The sequence below is a fragment of the Astatotilapia calliptera genome, chromosome 11 (genome assembly GCF_900246225.1).
Source record: "Astatotilapia calliptera chromosome 11, fAstCal1.2, whole genome shotgun sequence".
Taxonomy (NCBI): domain Eukaryota; kingdom Metazoa; phylum Chordata; class Actinopteri; order Cichliformes; family Cichlidae; genus Astatotilapia; species Astatotilapia calliptera.
In genome coordinates this window covers 4,417,441-4,443,275 of record NC_039312.1, presented here as the reverse complement: position 1 = coordinate 4,443,275, position 25,835 = coordinate 4,417,441, and the positions used below count along the sequence as shown (strand labels likewise).

Below are 25,835 nucleotides of genomic sequence, written 5' to 3'. Positions count from 1 at the left end.
CCAATAGTCAAAAACCATTTTTTTAAAAATCGTATTCTAAAATGTCTTTTGTTCCTTACAGAGAAACTACATTGCATACTGTAAAAGGTAAAGAACCAGTGTTTTGACTAACACATAAAACATTTTATATATTATTTTTCACAAATAAATCTGCTGATCTGAATTCTAGTTTTATTAGAAGAGACAACGTTTTTTGCACTTTCTTTCTAAATATAAGCGATGAACTTTTCATTCGTTTCTGGCCGTTTCTGACCATGGTTCTTCTGCAGTTCATCCCGGGCTGAGCATGGAAACAGCACCATGCAACAGCCATTTTACAGACCATAATCCAACAGAGTCCCCCTTTTCCAAAGTGATTGACTGAAACAGTGACTTCACCATTATATGAAACTGCACAAACAAACAAGCAGGCCTTGTGCTCACACTAGGTCCTGCATGTAAGAACATCAGCAAAGGGGCCTAATAGATTCTTGTTGAAGATGCACCTAACCCACACCAGGTAAGTGGTGAAGGGCTTAATGTTTTCTGAAAACGTGTAGTTCTGCTGGGGAAGGATATAAGGCATGTAGGTGTTCTCTCCCTGCTCCTGGATCCACACCTCATACTTCACCTCTCTCACTTTTAAGAATTTCAAATTCCATGGGATCTGCCAAGAGACTGTGAGTTTAGCCTCATTAGTGGTTTGTACTGAAGTTTGACATTTAGGTTCTCTGACCCGGCCCGGATGGACCGTGCTGGCCACCTTGGCCTTTTTTAAGCTGGGCTTGGTCTTCATGCCTTCTTTGAGGACTTCCAGAAAGGATGGGATGTCCACTAAAGTGTCCTGATAGATCCGGAAGAGCCACTCTGGGTTGCGGCAGCAAAGGTGCCTGGGGACTTCCTTGCTTGCCTGGATCCGATCCTGCTCCTCTTTGTCCAAGTGAGCAATGCCTCCTTGTTCCCAGGGTCTGTCTGGGTGGGTGACAGTATTCTCCTCCTTAGTGTTCCTCCAGGAGATGTAGTGAATGTCCATGCCTGGAAGGGAGGCAAGAGTTTTATATGGTGTATACTGCTCAGGGTTCACAGCAAAAGGGAACAGCTCCACCACAGCAGCACCTCTAGGGAGGAAGAGTGAGGTGATAAGCTGAGCTCCATGCATGCTGACCAACATGGAAGCGCCACTGATGACCTGTACAATACTGGGAAAAGACTGCTCTTCCAAGGACACTGTGACCACTCTCATCTGAAACTCTTGGGCCAGCGCCATGATTACCTCTGCTTCATTCAGTATAAGTCTTGTTGTTGACCGACTGAAAACGACAATGTAGTCATCCTTCTTCTCTTTCTCCTTCTCATCTTCACCGCTTCCTCCCTCCTTCTCCATCTCCTCTACCCTTGTAATGTTCATTTTGTCCATCAGAGCTCTGGCAAACTGCCTGATCTCATTGCCTGAGACCAAGATGTTAGCTTTGGGCCCCTGTGGCTGGACAAAGCCATATTGGTACCAGGTAGTCATTTTGGACAAGCCAACATAAGATTTAGTAAAGCACATGAGCTTTCCAAAGTTCTTAAGCTGTTCTTTGAGAAGCGGTTGCTTACTACTGAGAAGACGGTAAAGGTCAAAGTGTGGGCCTTCGCTCCAGCCCTCCATGAACACAAGACGAGCCTCGTCATCCAAATCTGAATACTGGTTCATGGTATAGTAGGCTGGGAGGAGGTCGTCGTGGAATACATGCATGAGGTTATCAGGATTAAACCGATTCAGGATCAGTGTTATATCTGGTACAAACACAGGCTTGGGCATAAACTTTAAAGCAGCAGCTGGGAGCTCTAGAAAGTTGAAATATTGGGTATTGTGATCTTCTACTGAAGACAAGTCCAGCAGGGCAGGTTGGAAACGTCTGGACCCCAGGTTAGGCAGCATGACAGAGGAATTGGAATGGAAGAACACAAACTCCTCTGCCTCAGAGCTGTAACAGAGGTAGTCAAAGCGGCAGATGCGGTCAGTGTGCATCTTCCCAGTGCAGACCATGCGGGTGCCGTGTTCCTGAAGCGCCTGCAGAGCAACATGGTAGTCGATACGGGCCTGTGAGACCTCCTGGGACTGCTGTGTCATATGCAGCTCTTCCTCCAACAGAGCAGCATGCTCACTCAGCTTGGAATATTTCCAAAGCAGAGCTGCGACCACAGAGACCAGCAGACCATTAACAAGTGCACCCACACTCATCCTGCAACCTGCCACTGAAGCCCGCATCACTGCTGCTGCTTAGGACCCACCTCCTGACGCCAACTGGCCTCCAACCTCAGACGGAGGCGACGAGACATCCGCTGCCAGGAGCAGACTTAAAGAAGGGGAAGAAGAGATGAGCACAAGTTAAAATATAGACATTAAAAAATCTATTTAAAAATAAAATAAAATTTAAAAAAAGGCATTGTTGCTACAAGCAATTATCTAATTAACAATATAGCACACAGAGGACAGCTATGATATAATAACCAAATTAATAGTCAGACCTATAAGGTTGCAGTGCTTTTCATGTAAGCAACACAATATCTGGTGATTCATCTGAACGGATCTCAGCTCTCACCTTTGGGAATAGCAGCTGTTTACCTAAGTGAACAAATGAGACATTTTCCTAACCTTACATCCTCTGTCACCCTCCCTGAATATGTCAAGACAAATTACAGTGCGAGGAGGCAGAGAGAAAGGAACAACACTATTGCTTTCAACTCTACTCATCTGCATACTGAGAGAACAAGTGAGTCATTGAGAGACTCAAAATCAAACCAGCGGCTAATAGCAAGCAGCTGCCAGCAGACACACGGCAGCTAGCATGCTAAATACCTACTTCAGGGCCAGCTTGGTTAAAACAACAGTTACTACAATAATCAATTACTTAACATGCTATTCCTAATTTTGAATGATATATGTACCCAGAGGAGGAGGTTAAATTTAAATGTATACTTTGGTATGCCATGCAATAAGTAATAATTTTATAAAAGGCATTTAGAGAGTGAATCGTCCCCTCTCTACAACAGGTCTTGTGACGCAAAGCAAACTAAATCAGGTCAGACTAAACTAAGAATGCACACACGCAAATTAAGCAAATTGTCAAGAACAACACATCGACATGAACCTAGCCTGGGGAAATGTTTGTTTTTTTAGATATAAATGGGTCCTGACCTTGGAAAGAAGATCACCATCTTCTTTCCAAGGTCAGGACCCATTTATAACTTGCAATGTATGTACTGCTCTAACACTTTTCCAGTACTTTATTTTATCTTGTTCACTGCATCATTTCGTTCCTGTTATGTCATATAAAATTTGCACTTTTGTTTTTTGCTCCCTTGTTGTTGCCCTCCTGGACTCCCCGAGTTTCTTGCATGCTGTCTCTCTTCAGCAGGAGTCGACCTGACTCCCTGGGCTATTTTTGACATCAATGCAAGTACAATATGTTATTGTCAATAGGGTCATTTTTTGTGATCAACCTGAATACACACGGGCACAATATAGGCAAAACTCCCAAACACAAAATTAACAATGTAGTGCATGCTGTACAGTGTAGCGAGGAATGCTCAGACCTCCAGACTGAAGAGACCAAACAGCCACTTCATAATGCACAACACAGAAGAGCCACCTTAACGGGACAAGACTCGGCTGTCTATCTGCATCTAAAGGACAAAGGTCACTCTTTCAAGGATGCCAATGTTCACATTTTGGACAGAGAAGACAGATGGTTTGAAAGAGGAGTGAAAGAAGCCATCTATGTCCACTGTGAGCGACCATCTTTGAACAGAGGCGATGGTTTACGACACCAACTGTCTGCCATTGATAACCGCCCAATCATGATGGGGTTGGGCTAGGCTTCACAATGGGTTCACCCGAAACCTTGGCTGATTGTAACCCACACCCGTTTTCATACCTTGGCTCGTGTGATTAGGTAGAGGATCAATAGGGGGTCCATGACCCTCTTGTGGACACTCCCATAGGGCTTAAAATCTGGGACCATTTCAAATAAATAAGGCAAAGAAGGAAGGAAACAAAGACACACATGGACTGCCACAGCTGAAAGAAAACAGGAAAACAGATTTAACCTGCACATGATTGATGACTGCTTATTTTCATTCTAATCCGATGAGCCCATGATGATGACTACTGAAACCCTGAACCTTCCTTCCTCCAAAACATGGTCCTAAGAGCAATTGGTGGTTCTTTAAGTTTCCCTGAAGATGTTTCACCTCTCATCCGAGAAGCTTGAAGAGATGAAATTTAAAGAACACTTTTCTTTCAAAGCTCCTTAGACTATGATGACCTGGATGACTGAGAACCTTTGCAGACAAATATAAGCAGTTCAAAACGCAGCAATGAACAGCTGCTGCAGAGAATAAAGAAGGGTTGCACCGTCTCGACCTACTCTAGGTCTTAGGCAAAGTCTGCCACAATATGGCACTCTATGTCCAAGGTTTTAAAAGTTGAAGCATCTCGTTTTATTATTTTGTTCTCCGGATGATGACCAGGACAGTATGTCGCTAGCTGGGATGTATCTTGACCAATCTGATGATCATAGCATTTATCTCTTCAGCTAGCTTCATAATTCTCATACAACAATTCTGGTTTTATAAATGTCACTAGCTCATCTTTATTTTCCAAGCTGCTGTCTTTAAAGCCCAAAATGTTACTCTGCAATATACACTAACGGTCATAAGTCTTAGAACACCCCAATTTTTCCAGTTATTCATTCCAATTCAAGTCGTTCAAGTCCAATGAATAGCTTGAAATGGTACAAAAGTAAGTGGTGAACACCCAGAGGTTAAAAAAAAAAGGGGTAAGGTTACCAAAACTGAAAAATAATGTACACTTCAGAGTTATACAAAAACACCTTTTTCAGGGAACACAAAATGCGTTAACAATTTAAAGCTGCAGCAATGGAGGTTGACCAAGCCTTAAAGCTGGTGCTACTAATTCCTACAGCTGTTCTAACTTTTCTGGATTACTTACAACCCCCTCTGTCTGCATAAAAGCAGTGTTGGAACACACTGTGATACCGTACCCTCGTGAGCATCAATTGAACAGTATTGTACTGCAGAAAGTAGTGTGTTATTACAAAAATGGCGAGAAAAAGGCAATTAACAACGGAAAAGAGACAGACCTAGGGCTGCTCGATTATGGCAAAAATGATAATCACGATTATTTTCACTGAAATTGAGATCACGATTATTTGACGATATTTATTTAACCCTTTAAGACCTACTATAGAACCAAGTCCACCAGAGCTTATATATTTTTTTTTTTTTATATGCTGTAGTGCCATTTGTGGGAGCATTTCAAGTTGCTATACATCAATACAACTGTTATAGCCCATATTTTAATAATATGTATGCATTAAGTCCATAGTAATTACATAAATTGCAAAAAAGTGCAATAAACTACAAAAAAAATTGAAAATCGCTTTTGTTTTGTTTACATATATTTCTACTTGGAGAAATTTAAGAGGTTTATCCCTCAAAACTTTAAATACAATAAAGTTGCAAAAAATAGTTTCCCACCACAGGAAATTTATTTTGAGTGTCTTCATAGTTTTATTTTGGAGATACAGCAATTTTTATATACTGCAGGAAAAACAAAAAACAATCCTATGATGCAAATTTGCAAAGAAAACAGCATGTGCATCATTTCACTGTGGGAAGTGTTACGAACAGCTGATAGGAACGGCAAAGCGTGTTTCTGGAATATTATGTTTTTGTTCCTGCAAGCGCTTTTTATGCAATTTTTGCAAGGTATATGTGGAACGAAACCGTGACCGAGGACAAGCTGATGGCATCAGATGTAAGTACAACTCCTCCGGTTTCATATGCAAAACAAATTATTGCACTAGCTTACACGGTTCAGGTTCTACAGGGATTTAACAATAGTTACGCAAAACGGAGCTTACTGCTCTGACCGGCTTTAAAGGGTTGACAATGACTTTAAAAAAATAATATAAAATAGTGTGCAACACCACTGAAGTTTTTTTTTTTTAAACTCTCTTTTCAACCAACGGCAGTCACTCTCCAAATAACTTTTGCTTAGCTTTCCGAGCTTCCCTCGGGTCCTCTTAATCAGCGGTCTCCAACCTTTTTTGCGCCACGGACCGGTTTATGCCCGACAATATTTTCACGGACCGGCCTTTAAGGTGTCGCAGATAAATGAGGGAGGGGCTAATAATCGGCTCAGTCATTTTTAATGATCGTTGAAAGCCCAGATCGTAATCGTGATTAAAATTCGATTAATTGAGCAGCCCTAGACAGACCATCATAACACTTAAAAATGCAAGTCTTTCCTACAGAGAAATTGCAAAGAAAGACAAGGTGTCAGTGAGTACAGTTTTCTTTATCATCAAGAAACACTCAGACACTGGGGCAATCTCTGACAGAAAGGTGTCTGCCAGACCCAAAGCCACAACTGAATCAGAGGACAAGTTTCTGAGAGCTAACAGCTTGCGTGGTAGGTGGCTCACAGGCAACAGCTTCAAGCACAGCTTAATAATGGTCGTAATAAGTAAGCCTCACCTGTTTAATCAAAATTTGAAATCTTTGGTTCATCACACAGGATCTTTGTATGCCTTTAAGTAGGCGAAAGGATAGCTCCACTGTCAAACATAAAGGAGGAAGTGTGATGGTCTGGGGCTGTTTTGCTGGATCCAGGGTCGGTGACTTGTGCAGAGTAAGAGGCACCCTGAACAAAAACGGCTATCACAGCACTCTGCAGCACCATGCAGTACCCTCTGGCATACACCTAGTTGGTCAGGGGTTTATCCTACAGTATCCTTGAGTGACCAGCACAGTCTCCAGACTTCATCAAACTGGTTTGGGATTAAATGGACAGAAGAGTGAAAGCAAAGCAACCTACAGGTGCCACACATTTATGGGAAGCTCTGCTGATAAGGGAAGAACTTTGTGAAGAATATTTGATTTCAATTGCAGAAAGCATGCCACAGGTGAGTTCAGCTGTTATAGCTGCCAAAGGTGGCTACTTTGATGAGTCAAAAGTTTAAAATACATTTTGGCCGATAAATTAATTCCTTTTTTTTTTTCTTCTTTTTTTAACTCCAACTGCTTATTTGTACTATGCTTTCATTTCAGAGTGCAATGAGACATTAAACAGTTTAATGTCTCATTGCACTCTTTATTATATAAAAAACTTGAAAAATTGGGATGTTCTAAAACCTTGGACCAGTAGTGTGACATGTAATATACTGTGTGTATGTATGTATGTATGTATGTATGTATGTATGTATATATATATATATATATATATATATATATATATATATATATATATATATATATATATGTCTCAGAATGAGACCCTTGAGCGACAGTTGGAACACATCGCGGAACGGATCACTGCAGTTGTGAGGTCTCAGAATCAAAAGAATGACAACACCATGGAACAGAAAGTTTGATACCATCATGGGGAGGCTCGCGGCTCTCCAACGGGAGATTGAGAGACCAGCATCAGAGTGTTAAAGAGCAGCCTGAAAATTCTCCTGGGCTGCTCGCATGGAAATTTACAAAATCAATATCAAAATTGCGGACTCCCATCACGGCACCAGCTGCGGCCCAAGGCTGGAGCCGAACACTGATCCCCCCTCCCTTTCCAAACGCCTTCGATGCTTGTGCCCTACCGGGGAAGATGGCAGTCAACTGGACCAGCGCAGACATGCTGCAGGACCGGATGCGCTGTCTACACCGGCTCTCTCTTACCCTTTACCCGCCCCTGTTGCTTGTCTTGTGTTTCTATGGTGTATTGATAGTCATGTGCTTTTTGTGCTGAGGTGTTTTTTCTGTTATCAAACTGTTCTCCCACTAGGAGCTCAGTCTGAGTGGAGTTTTTTTTCTCCTCCTCTTACCTCATGTTATGTATTTTCGTTGTTTTTTTCCTATCAGCCTACCTTTCTGACACGTCTCCCCAATGTGATGTTTGTGTAAAGTTGGTCAGAAGGTTCCTTTGTAAGTGCGCATGCGCCATTAGCGTGCTGCCTGCTGTAACCCTAATTTCCTTTGGGATTAATAAAGTATTCCGATTCTGATATATATATATATATATATATATATATAAATAAATGTGTGGCGGAAACAAAGTTAGTTTTTATAAGCAGCATCTGCAAACAGTTGCTTTATATGCAAATATATACACTGAACTCAAAAGAGGAAACATGCAGGTCATGAAGACTACAGAGGAAAAGGATTTGTCTTTATTCCCCTCAAAAAAAACCATTCCTTTCTGTAAAATAAGCCGATAAAGAATGCTTAATGCCATTTCCCATGACAAAATGTCACAGAAGAAGCACAATGAATGGGAGTCAAAGCACCATATACAGAAGCATCACATTGATGCTGATGCAGCAGTAAAAATAAAGTCAAACGAAGTGTGAAGAGGAGGCTGCTAGTGAGGCTAACATTAGGCTGGCAGCCTGCATGCGCTGTTTGCTCCACAACGACATGGGTGCGCAAGACAAGGCTTGCAGTGCCAGCAGTCCTGTTTAATCTCCCTGACTGCACACTGGCTCCCACAGGGATGCATGTGAATGCCCCCTGCAATTTGACTGAGCCAAGAAACCAAAGGCTTCAAAATGTCAAAGCCACTGCAAGACACCACAGCATGCACAAAACACTCTCATTTGCATCGCTATGTATTACAGGCTGCAAACAGAGACCTGAACAACTGTAAGCTGCTTCCTGGATCTGGTCACATCACAGAGCTAAAGTAAATCCAAAACATGGAAGTGCTTTCCAAAGTCTGATGTCTCTGTGTATACCTACATGTATTTGGAGTCATTTAAACTGACTCTTTGGCAGTGTGATGGAGAGAGCCAATATACTGCCCAAGAATAACAATGTTCAAATAAGGAAAAGGTCACAGCAGTCACCAAATATAATCAAATTTGAGTAAAGGTCTGGCTCCTCAGTAATGGTTATAATACAGAGTCATATTCTTTTTCATATACAGTTGCGGCCAAAGGTTTTGAGAATGACACAAATATTGGTTTTCAAAAAGTTTGCTACTTGACTGTTTTTATATCTTTGTGTCAGTTGTTTCTGTGATGTTTTGAAGTAGAATTACAAGCACTTGAGAAGTTTCAAAGGCTTTTATTGAGAATTACATCACGTTTATGCAAAGAGTCAATATTTATAGTGTTGGCCCTTCTTTTCCAAGACCTCTGCAGTTTGCCCTGGCATGCTTTCAATCAACTTCTGAGCCAAATCCTGACCGATGGCAACCCATTCTTTCATAATCAATGCTTTGAGTTTGCCAGAATTAGTGGGTTTTTGTTTGTCCACCTGCCTCTTGAGGATTGACCACAAGTTCTCAATTGGACTGAGGTCTGGGGAATTCACTGGACATGGACCCAAGATTATTTGTTCCCTGAGCTACTTAGGTATCACTTTGGCCTTATGGCATGGTGATCCATCATGCTGGAAAAGGCATTGTTCTTCATCAAACTGTTTTTGGATGGTTGGAAGAAGTTTGCTGGACTTTCTTGAGTGCCCTGAAGCTGTCTTCACAATAATTAAACCTCTTTCCTTGAAGTTCTTGATGATCTGATAAATGGTTGATTTAGGTGCAGTCTTAGTTGCAACAACATCCTTGCCTGTGAAGCCCTTTTTTTGCAACGCAATGATGGCTACGTGTGTTTCCTTGCAGGTAACCATGTTTAATAGGAAGAACAACGATTTCAAGCATCACCCTCCTTTTAATGCATCCAGTTTGCTATTCTAACTCAGTCAGCATAACATAATAATCTCCAGCCTTGTGCTCGTCAACATTCTCACCTGAGTTGATGAGAACATTATTGAAATGATCTCAGCAGGTCCTTTTATGGCATGAAATGCTGTATGATGAAATGCAGTGGAAATTGAATTTTTGAGATTAAGTTCATTTTCATGGCAAAGAAGGATTTTGCAATTCATCTGATCACTCTCCATAACATTCTAGAGTATATGGAAATTGCTATCATAAAAACTGAAGCAGCAAACTTTGTGAAAACCAGCATTTGTGTCATTCTCAAAACTTTTGGCTACGACTGTACATACTGACTTTTCTACTCTCAATCCAGGAGTCAGAGTTGGTGTGATGATGATGATGACGAAGGACAGTACTATCCAAAATATTGGTCTAAAATTTCCATATGTGGTTAAAGTGATTAAGATCTGGTGACTCTATAAGCCTTAGCATATGGCATTTCATTGATCCGTCCTTTTGAAACTATTAAGTGACTTCTCATGCCCTGTGCATGATGGCACATAGTTATCTCGAAAGACACCTCTCCCTTCACAATAGAAATGGATCGTAGGATAAGGATGATAACTCAGAAACACAGTGCATTGATTTGCTGTGACCATTTCCCCCCAGGACATAGGTGGACCCAATTTGTCCCTGCAAAATGACACTCACAGTTTAACAGACCCAGCAGGACCCCTTCTTATAGACATGGGTTCAGGCTTTTAAAAGGTGTGTTCTGACAAGAAGAGACAAAAGCCCCATTTCCATTAGTACCTACTTGGATCGATCGGTTTACAGAGTTTTCCATAAGGTCATAGTACGTGGTACCAGGTAGGGATGCGCCATATCATACCGTTCACGGTAATACCGGCAACAATAAGAAAATGAAATATCGTGATAGAATATGGGTAAAACGCGCATGCGTGGTGCCTTTGTTTTCATACGCACATGGCTGAAAAAGCATGGCGGCGACGGAGAATGAGAAGGGCGAAAGCAGATCGTTGAATGAAACGGATGAACCAGAATTGGTTTGTAAAAATGCTGCAACTTCAGTGGTGTGGAACTGGTTTAGCTTTAGTCCGTCAGCTCTAATAAAGTTGTGGAGTTGTAAAGTATTTTGTCTAGTGTCAATTATATCGTCAGTTATATCGTTATCGCAAATTTTCAAATGTATATTGTGATAAATGTTTTTGGTCACATCGCCTTGCTCTAGTACCAGGCACTATTTTAGTACCTGCTCCCCCGGGGTTCCAAGCAATCTGAGCAGGTACTAAAATGTCAGACTGCATGTCACCGATTAGCGGATGAGTAGTGTCCCTCCATGAGTCCTGAGAGCGTTTCAAGCAAGCTACATTGTAGCCACAGCTGCCCTGGGGCGCACTGACAGAGGCGAGGCTGGCGGACACTGGCGCCACCGGGCCATCTGACCACCACCAGTAGGCAAACATGGGGTTAGTATCTTGCCCAAGGATATTTGGCATGCAGCCAGGAGGCAGCATGTGTCACATATTAATTACGTTGCGGGACACCCGGACACATTGCTATGACGACAACCAAGCACGTTAAGTAGTATCGGATTGTAATAGAAAACCAGTCGATACGGGTCGAGTCACGGCGAGTCGATCCAAGTAGGTACTAATGGAAAAGGGGCTTAACAGCACTGGTGACAAGAGACCGCAGAATCTCAACAAAATCCAAGATGCTAGAGATCCCAAGTTATACTTTTCTAAAGTGACTTAAGCATCTATGACAACCAGTCAGCTACAAAAGAATTCATATCAAACCAATCCACTTTATGTGGACAGTGTATAGGGCAGTTTAATTAAAAATATTTAACAATATATCCTTTATTACGGTATAAACAAAATAAAGAGTTGTTCCTCAATATGGATCAAATCATACAGACACTGAAACTTTGCTTGTTTTAAACATTTCCCCTGCTCATTCAGAGATCCTTTCCTACCATGTTTTCTATCTAAAATTGAAAGCCGCATATGAAATATTCAGTGAATATCTTCCTAGCGATGAGCTGTAGGGATGGAGGAATTGTGAACTGAGCAAGAGCGAATGCAATAGCTATGAAAGGCTTACCTGGCCTCAGTCAAATGACTTCATGTCACTTGATGTGCAAATACAGTTTAGCATTACACGAAGTCTGTGTATTTTGTCTCTTAAAAGGTCCCTTTACTTTTTGCAGTTTAATGTCTTGTAGAATTTATTTAAAATAAATTACATTTTCTGTCACGATTCCACACAAAATAATCCCTTCAGATATCACAACTGTAATTACAGCCAAAGTACTGAATTAAGAACGTGAAACACTTCTAAAACCCTTCTGTCGTTATGACTTTAAGCTATTTAAAATGAGAATCAAAACAAAATGTGAAAACAAAATATCTACAAAAAGTGAAGAATATTTGACATTTTCTGATGATACCTTCTACTGCACATTGACCAGTATGAATAAGCCATGACTGTAAGGTTGATTACAATATAAAATGTTCATTTCTTTATGCCATAAAATTGTGTAAAACAATAATGCAATATAATCACAACATAGTATTTAGAATCTACTGAAATTAAGTAACTGATGTTTATCTCTTGCAGGTTCAGCCTTGGTCACTTTCCTCAATTGAGCCTGTTCTCATATTACGTTAATATACTCAAAAGGAATCCGGATATTTGGAGAAATGTGATTAAGGCAGGACATGAGAGAACATGTTTACCTGGTTACTGTAATACTATTGTTAAGATGCAGTAGTAGATCATATCCCCCTCCTGCTCTTCCCAGCCATTACTCCCAATTACTGTAAGAAGGTACCTTCTAAGTGACACAAGTGATGAGGCTGACTTTTCTCTACTGCCAACAAATGTTTGCTATGGAAATTTGCTCTTTGCATCCAGCTGTGCTGAAACGGAGCCAGTATTATTATTTTGAAACACTAATGTTTTGTTTCCACAATTATGAATGAATTTGTAAACTGGTTAATTTTGCTAATTGTGCTCATCAAGCAACCATAATTCAATTCAATTTTATTTATATAGCGCCAAATCACAACAAAAGTCGCCTCAAGGCGCTTTATATTGTACAGTAGATACAGAGAAAAACCCAACAATCATATGACCCCCTATGAGCAAGCACTTTGGCGACAGTGGGAAGGAAAAACTCCCTTTTAACAGGATATTTCTAATTTTAGAGATGTTGCGCAAATGGAAGAAAGCAGTCTTACATATTTGTTTAATATGTGCATTGAAGGACATGTCCTGGTCAAAAATGACTCCAAGGTTCCTCACAGTATTACTGGAGGCCAAGGTAATGCCATCCAGGGTAAGAATCTGGTTAGATACCATATTTCTAAGATTTTCAGGGCCGAGTACAATAACCTAAGTTTTATCTGAATTAAGAAACAGAAAGTTAGCGGCCATCCAGGTCTTTATGTCTTTAAGACATTCCTGCAGTTTAACTAATTGGTGTGTGTTATCTGGCTTCATGGACAGATAGAGCTGGGTGTCATCTGCATAGCAGTGAAAATGTATGCTATGTCTTCTAATGATACTGCCAAAGGGAAGCATGTATAGTGTAAACATTACTGGTCCTAGCACTGAACCCTGTGGAACACCATAACTGACCTTAGTGTGTGAAGAGGACTCTCCATTTACATGTACAAATTGGAGTCTATTAGATAGATATGACACAAACCACTGCAGCACAGTACCTGTAATACCTACAGCATGTTCTAATCGCTCTAATAAGATATTATGGTCAACAATAACTATCTTTTAAGACACCCAACACCCTCAATGTGTCTGAACTTCCATACTAGCATAATATTTAGCATGGTTAAATAGTATGTGAGCAGTTTTTAATATGTCCCTATCCAATGTTCCCTCTAAGCTCCGCGCGTGCGCAATTGCGCACTGATGGCACGGTCTCTGCGCAGAAAAAATCTGCGTTGCGCACAAAAAAAAAATTCTAACGTGGATTGGAATTAAAGTAAATACATCAACAATTCTGTTTTGCAGTGTTAGTCAGTAAGTGACTGGCTGCTCCAGTATGGGATTAGAAAGATGCCACCTTATCCCATAGTCCAGCCAATCACGTGATTCACATTCACGTATATACGCAGTTAATCATCGTCGTTGACAGGCTATGACAGCGTCCTTATGTGCCGACACAGGTGTTTTAGCTAGCAAAGCAGCGTGGCTGATGTGGAGTGAAGCCACGTTAATGACAACGTGTGCAACCATTGGAGATGTGAGCAGGACGGACAGAACAATAGACGGAAAAAGTGCGGACTTTATACCAGTTTTTAAATTGTGTTGATAGGCCACGTAAAACCAGAGTTGTGATAAAAATATCTGCAATGTTTGGTTTTCTTCCCGAATACTACCGTTGTTTATATTTACTGTGGGAAGAAATGGTAAAAACTGCATTTTATAAGGAAAACGCTCGAAAGCCTGTGAGCAAAGATGAAACCAAAACCCCCCCACCCTTTCCCATTGGTCGAAAAATGTACCATGTCGACCAATCAAAACATGGCATTTAGTTGTTAAGAAACGGGAGGAAGTTTTAGGAGTGACAGCGGTTTTGAGATGTGAGAGATTTGCGACGTTTAGCGCAAATCTTGTGTCGTTAGTGTGTAGTGTAGTCAATAGTTTTGTTGTGTGTGTCAGAACAATGAGGCGACTGCTGAATGTTACAGGTGTTACAGGAGTGATACCTCTCCTGCTGTCAGGCCTGCAGGTATCAGGCTGTTGTTCTCCTTTATCTCAAAGTGGACAGAAATTATTTTTTGGAGTGGCACAAATAATTTTTGTGGCATCAAATTTGATGCAGAACAGCTGATTGTTCTGTAAATAGTTTGAAATGTTTATTTTAAAAAATGCCTTGGCTGCATTTTTAGGTAAACAAGCTGCAAAAAACTTTGTTGTTTGCATAACTCAGTAACTTTTTTTGAAGAAGTAACTATATAATTAATTGCCCAACATTGGTCATTATTTACTGTATTTTGCAGACAGGGAGTTACAGGACTCTCTTCCAGACCACAGACTCAGACTCATAATACAAGTCAGAGTTTTTTTTTTTTTTTTTTTTTTTTTAAAAAAAAAAAAAAGAAAGTTGTGTTTTCAAAATTGGAGTTCAAGTTATTTTTACTTCCAATAGTGTTAAAATACTACACAGGTCAAGAACAAGGTTTTTTTTTTAATTTGCCAAATGTTAAACTTTATTCTTTACTCATTTATTCTATCTTCTCAATTACAATCACTGTATACAACAGTATCAAAGGACCCCTGCTCCTCAGAACCCCCCATTACTTCTCACCAATTGCATTAACATCCACTGTCATGGGTGTATACAAAACCTTGCCTGCATCAGTTTTGCATACAGGATGTAGAATCATCAGGCATCTTTGCATCCCTTCAGCGCTCCAACACTTCACATCTACTTTTTTTTTTTTTTTTTTTACTGTCATGCGTTTCCTCAGCAACACATGACAGTAAAAATAGGCACATAATTATTATCAACCATCTACACCAACACCAGGGCCCTTCAGGTGGTCCTAAATCCTAAATAAATTCTATGCATTTAACCTATCTAGTCTAGGTGTAGGACTAATGGACAGACAACATGGCTCTAGCTGTAAGCCCGTGCAAGTCAAGGCTCCCAAAGAAAAGTCACAATATGAAAGACTTTTCTGTCTATGCATCAAGGACTCTGTTCTTTTTAAAGAAAAAAATAGATGTAAGGTAATTAAAAATATCAGACATTTTTTAAACCATAACCAATCAGGCTACAAAGCTCTGAGAAGAAACACAATTAGCGAGTTCATCACTATGAGCAACCATTACTTGTAGTCGTTTGATTTATTATTAATGTGAAAATATTGACTAATAGAACTTAGTCAAGACATACATGACAAAAGCACTAAAAACTAGTTGAATAATGAGCACGCAGCTGCTACTTTTTAAAAACACAGCAGCTGTGTGAGCCTATAACAACAGAGCCCCCTGTTAGCCTAGTTCCATCAGCATGTGACTTTACACTGTCATTTTCTAGCAGCCAAATACTTACAACAGATTTAATAAATGCAAGGATTGGGGTAGTCAAAGGCTGATTTCACTATGATGAAATTCTGCATTAGTTTTGACGCTTATTTTCCTAATATCCAAATAAAATTTCAAAAGCAGGGCTGAGCACACTTCACTGCACAGTAATGCGGCTCACTCATACATTGCTGAGCTAAGAACCACAGCACAGGCTACCAGACTAGTTAGAAAATCCTTTTGTACATCAGCACTTCTCTGCCCAATAAACCGTGCGGTAATGTGCCTACATGTATAATAATTTTCATCAAGCTGCCTAAAGTATGCATGAAATGGCATATATACAGTATATGAGGCAATGTGGAAAATAGCTTTTTCAAAGAAGACATGATTTGGGAGCAAAAGTGGTCTATGCATGAAAATAGCTTCAGCTTGTTTTATAGCCTTAGTTTTCAAGTAAAACGAAGGACAATACAGCTATTTTTGGTCTAAATTGCAAAACAATGTTTAAACAGCTTATTTTAGGCTTGAAATATAAATTATGGATAAATTAAACATGGATACAAGAAAATTATTCAACCCAATCTACCAGTGAGGCCAATAACCTTTTCCTTTGCATTAAAAAAAAACCTTCCTGTTATTGGCTTGATGCAGCATTACAGGCTGACACCACATAATTGCATCATCAGTAATACTTAACAGTACTGCTTTCATAAGACATCTACAGCTTAGTCTGTGCTGCATCCACATCAGTGTAGAAACCACTGATGTCTGGTTCTTTATATGTTGTACCACACTATACATTACATGGAAAAAACAAAACACGTGACCCAGCCACTATGAAAAGGTGAAAGCAGGAAAGGATTTTTGTGTCACACATCAGGTGAGCAGTTTTCATTCAGTTTTCATTCATTAAATCATAATTCCCTGTGATTTTCTAGAAGTTGTGACATAAGCACTTCTTTAGACCAGCTTGGACTGGGAATTGATCAGTGGTACAAAAAAAGAGGGAAAATCTGTCTGTAAGCTTTGTATGTACTAATGTTGATAAAGCAAAACACGGTCAGCATCATCAAATGTTGATAAATTTGGAAGGGAACTATTTAATGGCTAACTAATGCTGAAATACTCTATTATACTTCCATTCAAGACAATGACAGTCTCATTAACTACTAGACAATACCATCCATCCATCTTCCTCCGCTTATCCAGGGTTGGGTTGTGGGGGAAGCAGCCTAAGCAGAGGAACCCAGACCTCCCTCTCCCCAGCCACCTCATCTAACTTGTCCGGGGGAACACCAAGGCATTCCCAGGCCAGCCGAGAGATATAACCTCTCCTGGGTCCTGTTCCAGTGCGAGCTGGAGGACATCATCCGATGAAGCCAACAGAACCACATCATCAGGCTACTATCTAGTACTTCCCTGGTGGGGAAGCCTGGTCAAGTTTCTGTTGTGGCAGTCTTCCAGACTCCATCTCTGGTGTTTTACATTTTTGCTGGCAATAGAAATCTAATCTCAAGATCTGCCTCAAAGCAGAGTACTGCAGGTTCTACAGCCAGAAAGTGTACGGTCACTTGACTGAGGATGCAGAGGTGAACAGGGATTGCCATTGGAAGCTGAAGGCCAATCAAAGTATAATAACAAAGTAGTAATAAAGTATAATAGAAGCTTTGGTGGACAATGTGATGAGCTTTTGTAAATAACTATATACCAGCTTTCTCAAGTGTAGTCTTCCTATGGACTCAGGAGCACATAGAATGATCCTTGAACATTTCGTTCTTCTTGTTACAGGTCAATTCACCTCTTTCTTTGAACTATCAATCACTGCTCTCTCCATGCTAACACCAGCGTTACTGGGTTACTCTGGAGATGGTAAGCACCCTGATGATGTGGAAGGTAACACGGGGCAGTATTTAGCGTTTTAATGGGGATCCCGGAAAGCCGTGAAGTCTCAGGGAGGAGTGGCAGAAGTATCCTGTGCACTGTAGCTGTTCAGCTGGTCCCAGCTGTTTATCATTCCTCATAGCTCACCATCCCTTCCCTTTTAGAGATAACCATCTCTCTTTTTCCATATCTTTATCTACTTTGAAAATCACCTCAGAGGGCCTACCCCTGCCTCTTTCAAAAACAGATTGAAAAAAAGAAAAACAGACACTGTATCACTAGAGTCCTTTCTTTTCTCCCCTGTACCTGTTTTTAGTTCCCTTCGGCCACTTGATTGCTGAGCTCTTCTGGCTGTGATGATGTGTCCTTATGTGTTGTCATCTTTATTCCTGAACTAAATGTGGCCTGTCAGATTGGATCAAGCTGCCTGGAGCTCAGTGTGGCACCAAAGAGAATTAACGGCCCAGTAGTCGTTATCTGGCTGTACAAAGACAAGTCACATAGTCTGTCAGAAAATCTTCCAGGTCTGTGTTTGACACATCTCATGTCTACCCACTTGCCTAGATCAAACTGAGACAGATTACTTGACTGTTTGATAGCCAGCTCTTTAACAACATTTTCTTGCTTCCCTATATCATTTGCTAACAGTGACCCACTGTGCCTTCTGCAATATAGCAGATATAACATCAAGGCTTTTGTGCTGTCTCTTCTCCCCCAGGGATACAGGCGATGCAGAGGCTGGCGTAGACAATCTGCAGAATGTGTGTGAGTAAGTGACAGACAGACAAAAAAGGAACAAAGTGAGAAGGACAACCTCTGAAAACACTGCAGCACAGCACTTCAGCGCTGCCTCAGGACAACAGGCAATATTCCAGAGAAGGGACCGAAATAGAACAGGAAAAAAAAAAGCTGGATGAACACTTAAGGATATCTGCCAGTGAACAAGATCTCAAGTTGCTGATCCTATCCGTTTTGGAGACTTGGGAGTCCTGTAAATTTAGAAGGATTTTCTTCCATACAAATTTGTGGAGGGCATGGTGGCAGGGGAAGAAAATCTTGAGCATCCTTTGGTGTTAAACTACTGTTAAAGGGTATGTCCATTTTCACTTGAATTAGAATTGTCTGCAAATAGTGACATATTAGTCCTTAGTTGTTAGGATTAACATTATCACGCCTGTGTGCAGCAAGGATGATGCAGACAATAACAAAATCTGTGTCAGGATGAAAGAGTAAAGGTATGATTTCAGTCTGAAGACATCTGCTGCCAGTTCTGCACAACTGAAGTTAAAGTTCCCACAAGAAAATCTGACTACAAACTACTCCAACATCATTTATCTACTTCTAAATTGGTGCTTTGTTTGTCATCTACCATTAAAATTTTCCTTTGTCTGAGTCATTGATCTTAATCTGAAGTCTATTTTTTTTTCACTTCTCTGTAACAGCAATAAGTCTTAGCATTTTGAGAGATTTCCTCACAGTTTCATTTCTGGAAAAAAATGGCAGGAGATGCCATTAACTAGTCAAGAATTTATATTCTCTGCTGTAGCTAAGCATACTAAAAATACCTTTAGAAACTAGTGCTAGAACTGAGCTTTAAAATCCCTTTACAGTCAATTAATCCTGAAAGAAATAAACATACATGAAAAGACTCACTAGTCCTCCAAACAATATAATCCATCCATTCATATACGTACTTACAGTCACTTAACAGGGTCACATGGGCAGCATTCCAAGCACAAAGGGATGTCGGTGGTTTCAGAGGCAAAAATAAAATAAATAATAGATAACCACAATTTAGTACCACCTTTACACTTAATTCTAAATAGATATTTTCCTTCTGTTCTTAATGAAGGCTCTGGCAAATGTGTACTTCTTGTCCCTGACACTTTAGGTAGGGCAAAACAAATATCAGGTCAATTAGAAACCCAAATCTTAGGAACTTAAAAGCTTTTTCACAGGATCTCCATGCATAATTCATAGCCACTCTGAGACAATCAGAGGTTTCACTAACTTCTGTTTTGCTCTGAAACACAAACAAAGAAGGATTTCTTTAAACTACAGCCTAAACTGCATTTAAAAATGCAATGAGTGTTTGAAAACCTGGCAGCCTGCAGTGGTCATATGCGATAGAGCCTAGTGAGGAACTAAATGGAAGACAGTCCTGGATGATTCCCAGAAACAAGCTTCAGACCAACCAACCTAGTCTTTACACTATACATAACTTCTGGTGTAAAACAGAGAAATAATTTTAGGAGACACTTCTGATAAAGCACCGGTTGGTCATACCTATACTAGCAACAGGCTTTGCATTGGAGCCTGTTAGAAGATCAGACTCAGAGTTTCTTCCATTTGGAGCCAAAGCCTTCCAAGTAACATATGTTTGTGTTGTCCTACACACTCTGAAAGCACTATGAACCAAGCCAAACGTAACAAAATACTATATGAAGGTTTCTGGGGTGTCACGCTTTTACCATGAACACAGCAACAAATGTCCAATGTCATGGGTTTAGGAGCTGGTAAGAGAAACATGAGCCAGCTGTCACTCATTCAAGTGTCAGACATTAAAGTCTTCTATAAACTGTCTCAACAGCACCCAAATTAGAGAGCCTGAACTTAGTGAATGGGAGCATAATTATTCAATGAAAGACAAGAAAAAGATGATTTTTGAATAGGAATCATAAGGTACTCCCACATTGGCTTCAGCCCCAGTATAATTGCCACAAATGGCTTGTTACAGTCTTCTGAAGCCAAAAGGCCAAAACCACCCACAGGTACTTCCCAGCTGTAGTGGGTATTCTTGAGCTTATAATCAACACACCATTATATGGGTCAACTGCTCTGAATATGAGCTGGTTAGGAGACAGTACAGGAATTGTACCTCCTACGCTAACATAATCAGAGCATTATAAAATACAGCTTCTGCTGGCTCACTGTTCTACTTTGCTGACATGGGACCAAACTAACTGAGTTCTTGACCTTCTTTGACACAACGTTGATTTCAAGTGTAGCCCTAGTGTTTACCAGAGAGTTATAGACCTCTATCTGGGGTGATGGAGTGATCAGAGTCCATCAATTTCTATAAATAACCTATAAATTTAAATAACCAAGTAAGTCTCAGCAGAGCTACCTTCTCCTGAGTCTAACTACAACTCCATCACTGTAGCAGCGGATGAACCATTTCTTCATGAGCTGCAAGTCCTGGTTAGTGCAGGACTCTAGCTCACAGCAGAAGGTACCAGCTTCAGTCCAAGACAGAGGGATTGGAGTATGTCAGTGGAGCATGCTCTCTGGGGAAGCAGCTGAATAATATCAAGGACTGCAATAATGGTGAACTGGCCACTGGGCCAGCAGGCAGGAAACTTATGTGTGTAGAAGAGCCACAACTAGCTGGTTAGCAGTGACTGAACTTTAAAACAATCAGATTTTGCTCAGTAAGTTCAGCAGTTCAGCAATAAATTGGCACATATACTTGGCCACCCATTAATATATATGTGTGGCTCATCCAAATAAAAACTAAAACAATAAAACATTGAGCCCACTTAAAACCCAAAGTTCAATAAGCTTTAGGAAGATGACCTTCATGTAATACCTAAAGTGTTCTCTAATTGCATTTTTCGTTACATGTATAATGAATTTCTAACAAAGGCTGCAGAGTGCTACACCCTCCAAAGCATGCAGAAAAAAAGAACAAAAATGAAACAAACGATTTTTATGAAGGATGAAAAAAAAAAAAACCATGCCTAAATGACAAAAGCCTGGATGTGCCTCTTCTGGTGCCATATTCACTGACACTGTGGGTCACTGTGCCAAAAATGGTGCCTTCCATTTATCTGACTCATGGGACTGATGATTTGAGGCACATGTACATCAGCTCCACCACCAGCCTCTTAAGCTATGATCACCTGAAGAGGCCTCTTATGGTATAAATCTCTCTCCAGAGGCGTTTGTCTGCCTTTGCAGTGGTATGTTTTCTGACTTAGCCTAATGTATAATCTGCTTTCCAACAAACTGAACTGAACCCATACTGTGTGCACCAGAGTTGCTGTAAAAAGTAATGAGAGTCAATTTTGCTCAGCACTTAGGGGATATGGAAATGCATAAATATCACTTATTTCCACTGTTAAAAATGTAAAGGTCTTCACAGAGGGGACTCAAAATCTGCTAAATAAGCCAGAGCTATAGTGAAAGGTTGCAGAGAATGGCTTTGAATTATTCCAAAGACAAGAGCAGAAATGCAGATCATATTGGAAGTATAAAAGGGACAGGGCAAAGAAACAAAGCCAGGTGACACGTCAAGTCAAATCGCTTATGGTGATGTAATCAAGATGTGACATTATAACCACTGGATCACTTTATTGGTAAATATAAATTATTGAAGGAACACAAGTATGGTTTTAGGGAAAATGGAAGTACTACTTATGTATTAATGGTGATGTTGAAGAAATGCCACAATACTGATCTACAGAAACTTAATACAACATATTACAGTGAATTATTGAGAAAGTTGGTGACATAAAGGCACAAGCTCATACCTGGATTAAAAAGCTGTTTGGAAAATAATGTGAAAATTCATTCATCATTTTCGTAATTTAGAAAGGCTACATTTGGATATTTTAGAGATTGGTCCAAACATTTTTTATGCTTTTTGCACTGCTTTTAATGTGAGTAGCTTCCCACTTACCCTCTATCTTGCTTATGGAACATTGCTTTTCAAAAGAAGACAGATGGATAAATTGAAGGAACGAAGGTTTGCAGATGTGCAGCATTTTGAAAATGACTACCTTTGTGGTTCTGGTGTTAAAACAAACATGAATTCTCACTAGGATTTCAGTCTGTTTGGATTAATGTCTGATTCAGAAAACATGCAAAAAGAATATTGGAAACTCCAGAAATATGAAATAACATCTTGTCTGTGAGTTTATCGACCATGAATACCACAAAAGCTTCACTGTGGTATTTTTATTTTCACAGCTCCAGTGTCATTACTGTGAACACCTCTTGTGAACCAATATAGAGGCAACAGCAAGCCGGTTTCCATTTGCTCAGAGTGCTAGGTTACAAAGCTGCACACCAAAGGACCATGATCAAACTGATAGTTATTCTTATTTTTGACAGTACTTATTATTATCAATCAGCTGATAAATGAATATGACAAAAGGGGATGTGTGGGATTAATCCTCCCTTTCTCAAAGGAAAACACAGCTATGGATGCATATGAATGATGTTTGCCTTAGATAATCACTGACTTGAGTCAAGTGCTGCTGACTCTTATAATTACAGTTCAAAGATACCTTGCTTGTATTCTGTGGTTTAATCTACAGTTTGCTTTTGAAATATATCATAACTTTCTTATCACACAAACAGTGGCGGTTGGTGGTTAAAAGAAAAAAAATAAATTTTGGGTGGGTGCAATTGGGTCTGACAGATCAAACAATGAATGTCATGAAAAAAAAACACAAACACAAATAACCCAGCTGTTCTACTATACTAAGCCTGAAAAAAGGTGAAGCTTCATGCTATTGTACAAGTGGCTACAGCTGCTCTCATGTCTTTTGCACTTTTCTGTTAAGTGCTTTATCATATAGCCTGCAGGGGAAGGTTTGTGTATATGCTCTCCCACGGTCCGTGGACTGCTGCTGTCTAATTTTGGATGGTCGAGTTCAAGCCCTTTGATTCTTTTCTTCGACCGACTGCCTTAAAAACAGAGTGTTGCTGTAAACAAACAACTGATTTTAACCCTGTTTCAGCGGCACTTGAAGTCACCATTCTTGGTCAAAAGCTAGCTAATGAGCATCTGTTCTTCTTCTTCAAAACAAGAGTGGCTGTGGTGTGACGATGTGTGAATGACATGAATGAATCAAATTCTTAAACAAGGCAGGTAATCCATGCCGACTGGTTCAGGATGCACAAAATTGCACCCAAAGGGGTGAATTCAATGCTCCAACTGACATGACAGGAAAACTTTCAGTGTGTACATAGACTCCCATTACTCTGTTTAAACTAAGTGCGTGTTATTTACAACATCACCCAAAAATCTATATTCAAACCCTTCATGGTCACAAAACTGAAAAATTGAAACTGTTAATTGCATTAAAGGACTCTGCCTGGAGGTTAGACTCCAGGACTTTTAAGAACCATGTGGAACGTTTACCAAGAAAATTAGAATAGAATGACTTTATTGTCCAAATTAATGGAAAATTGTCAGAATAAAAATTCTGGTGGCTGTCAGCCAACATACATACATATGCATATAAAAATTCAAGACAACTATAGAAATAAATCACAGCATCTTATTAATTAGTACGCTGATTGCTTTTGGCACAAATGATCCCGTATACACCTTTTTACTAGCTAGATGCATCCTATAAAATCGTTCAGAGGTCATTATTTCAAATTCAAAATAAAGGTGTCACTTTACTTAAGACAGCCTGATGACAAAGCTTATCCAATGAAGTTTGGTGTCGACCAATCAGTTCTGACAATCCTGTTCAGTTCTTCCTATTTTCAACAATCGAGGTACCATACCAGACTAAGATACTGAACTGAAGCATGCTTTCAATCAAGCTGACATCAACTCTTTCCACAGTTGTGGCTAACTGCAGAGCCTCCCAATATCCTGATAAGAAAAAAATTCTTATTAGCAGTCTTGTAAATGGAATTAGCATTAACTATAAAAGTTTATCTTTACATTAATATATGTTCCCAGACTTCCACAGACTGACCAGAGAGTGAAAGACCTTTTATGGAGCCTGTGTAATTCAAGACAAGCTCTTTCACATTGGCAAAATTAATCAACAACCAATGAGAGTTATGCCATTATTCCAACCTACATTCCTGAGCAAAACAGTTAGAGTTGCTACAAAAGAGATCCACAACAGCTATGTCGTCAGCATATTTTAACATTTTCGCATTCCTATCCTGCAGCTGCATGTAATTTACATAAACATAAACTGGCATAACGATGGAACATACCGTTGAGGGGCCCCGTAGTAACGTGATTTAACTGACAAAATTTATTGATGACAAAGGTTGGTTGGCTGGTTATGTATGTAGAAACAAATCTTGATTTAAATCAACAAGTTGCAGGCTCATGCACTAGAATTGCACACTAGAATATTGTGCAATCCACAATTTTTGCTTGATTAACCTTCTAGGTCCACCTTGAATCCTCTTGATTCTGTGGATCACAGTGCATTACAGTTTATCTATCACAGGTGATTACTGTCTTACTCACCATTGCACCTTATATGAAAAAGTGGGGTGATCCTACCTCGCAAATCGAAGAGAGCAGCACTGTACCAAGGCTCGATTGCAAATAGTGCCTGCTTACCTTTGTTCTTAGACTGAATTTAAACACTGTACACAGCACCTCTTAGATGTACAAAACTATGAATCTACATTCTGTTACCTTTTAACATGTAATATTTATTTATCTTCAGATATATTGTGGTGCTATATGATTTGGCTATGTGTCTAAATTTGCTATATGGTTCTTGGAAATAGATCTCTTATTTTAAAACATACATTTTACATTTATCAAATGTATCATTAAATATAATAAATAACCGCTAAAAAAAAATCTTAATAATAATCGTAGCTACATGCATGAATGTATTTTTCAGGTTAGGTTAAGTACTACTTTATACAAACACGTCAAACACATCTATACGTGAGCTGGTAGCCGCTGGACACGTTTCCCCCTGTGATATTTACCAACACCTGCAAAGGCAAAGCCCGGTGACAGTGAAGCTGAAGGAATTTCACAAGAACAGAACTGTGTCCCAGCAAAGCAAAAAGCTTTACCTGAACTGCAACTCTTACCTTAGGTCTAAGTGAAAATGTTGATTTTGTCTTTCAAGACAGTTGAGAGGTTAGCTCATTTGGGCAGCATCAGCGTCTCAGTATGTTGCAGAGTCGAAAGCAAAGACGTGTAGTGGAAACGGAAAGAAAAGCATACCGGCGTACACGGCAGCTGTGAGTAACCAAAAAAACACCCGCGTGTTCAGTCATGAAATTTCTCGGAGACTCGGCCGGGGGGTTTTGCTCTTGTTTACAAGCTAGCCTAGCGCTCACAAAAGCAGAACCAGAGAGATCATCTGCCTGAATACCGACTCCACTCTGCTGTGTCCAGTCTCCACCTACCGCCGAGGGGAATCCCGCG

General features: G+C 40.0%; 1 protein-coding gene across 1 annotated transcript; it reads right to left on the bottom strand.

Moving 5' to 3' along the window:
• Window positions 1–25,835, bottom strand: pomgnt2 (protein O-linked mannose N-acetylglucosaminyltransferase 2 (beta 1,4-)). Its single transcript, XM_026185201.1, has 2 exons — window positions 25,496–25,835; window positions 1–2,321 (listed from the first exon to the last, which is right to left on the bottom strand). Exon 2 carries the CDS (start codon window positions 2,231–2,233, stop codon window positions 425–427), a length of 1,809 nt encoding a protein of 602 aa, XP_026040986.1. The 5' UTR covers window positions 2,234–2,321; window positions 25,496–25,835; the 3' UTR covers window positions 1–424.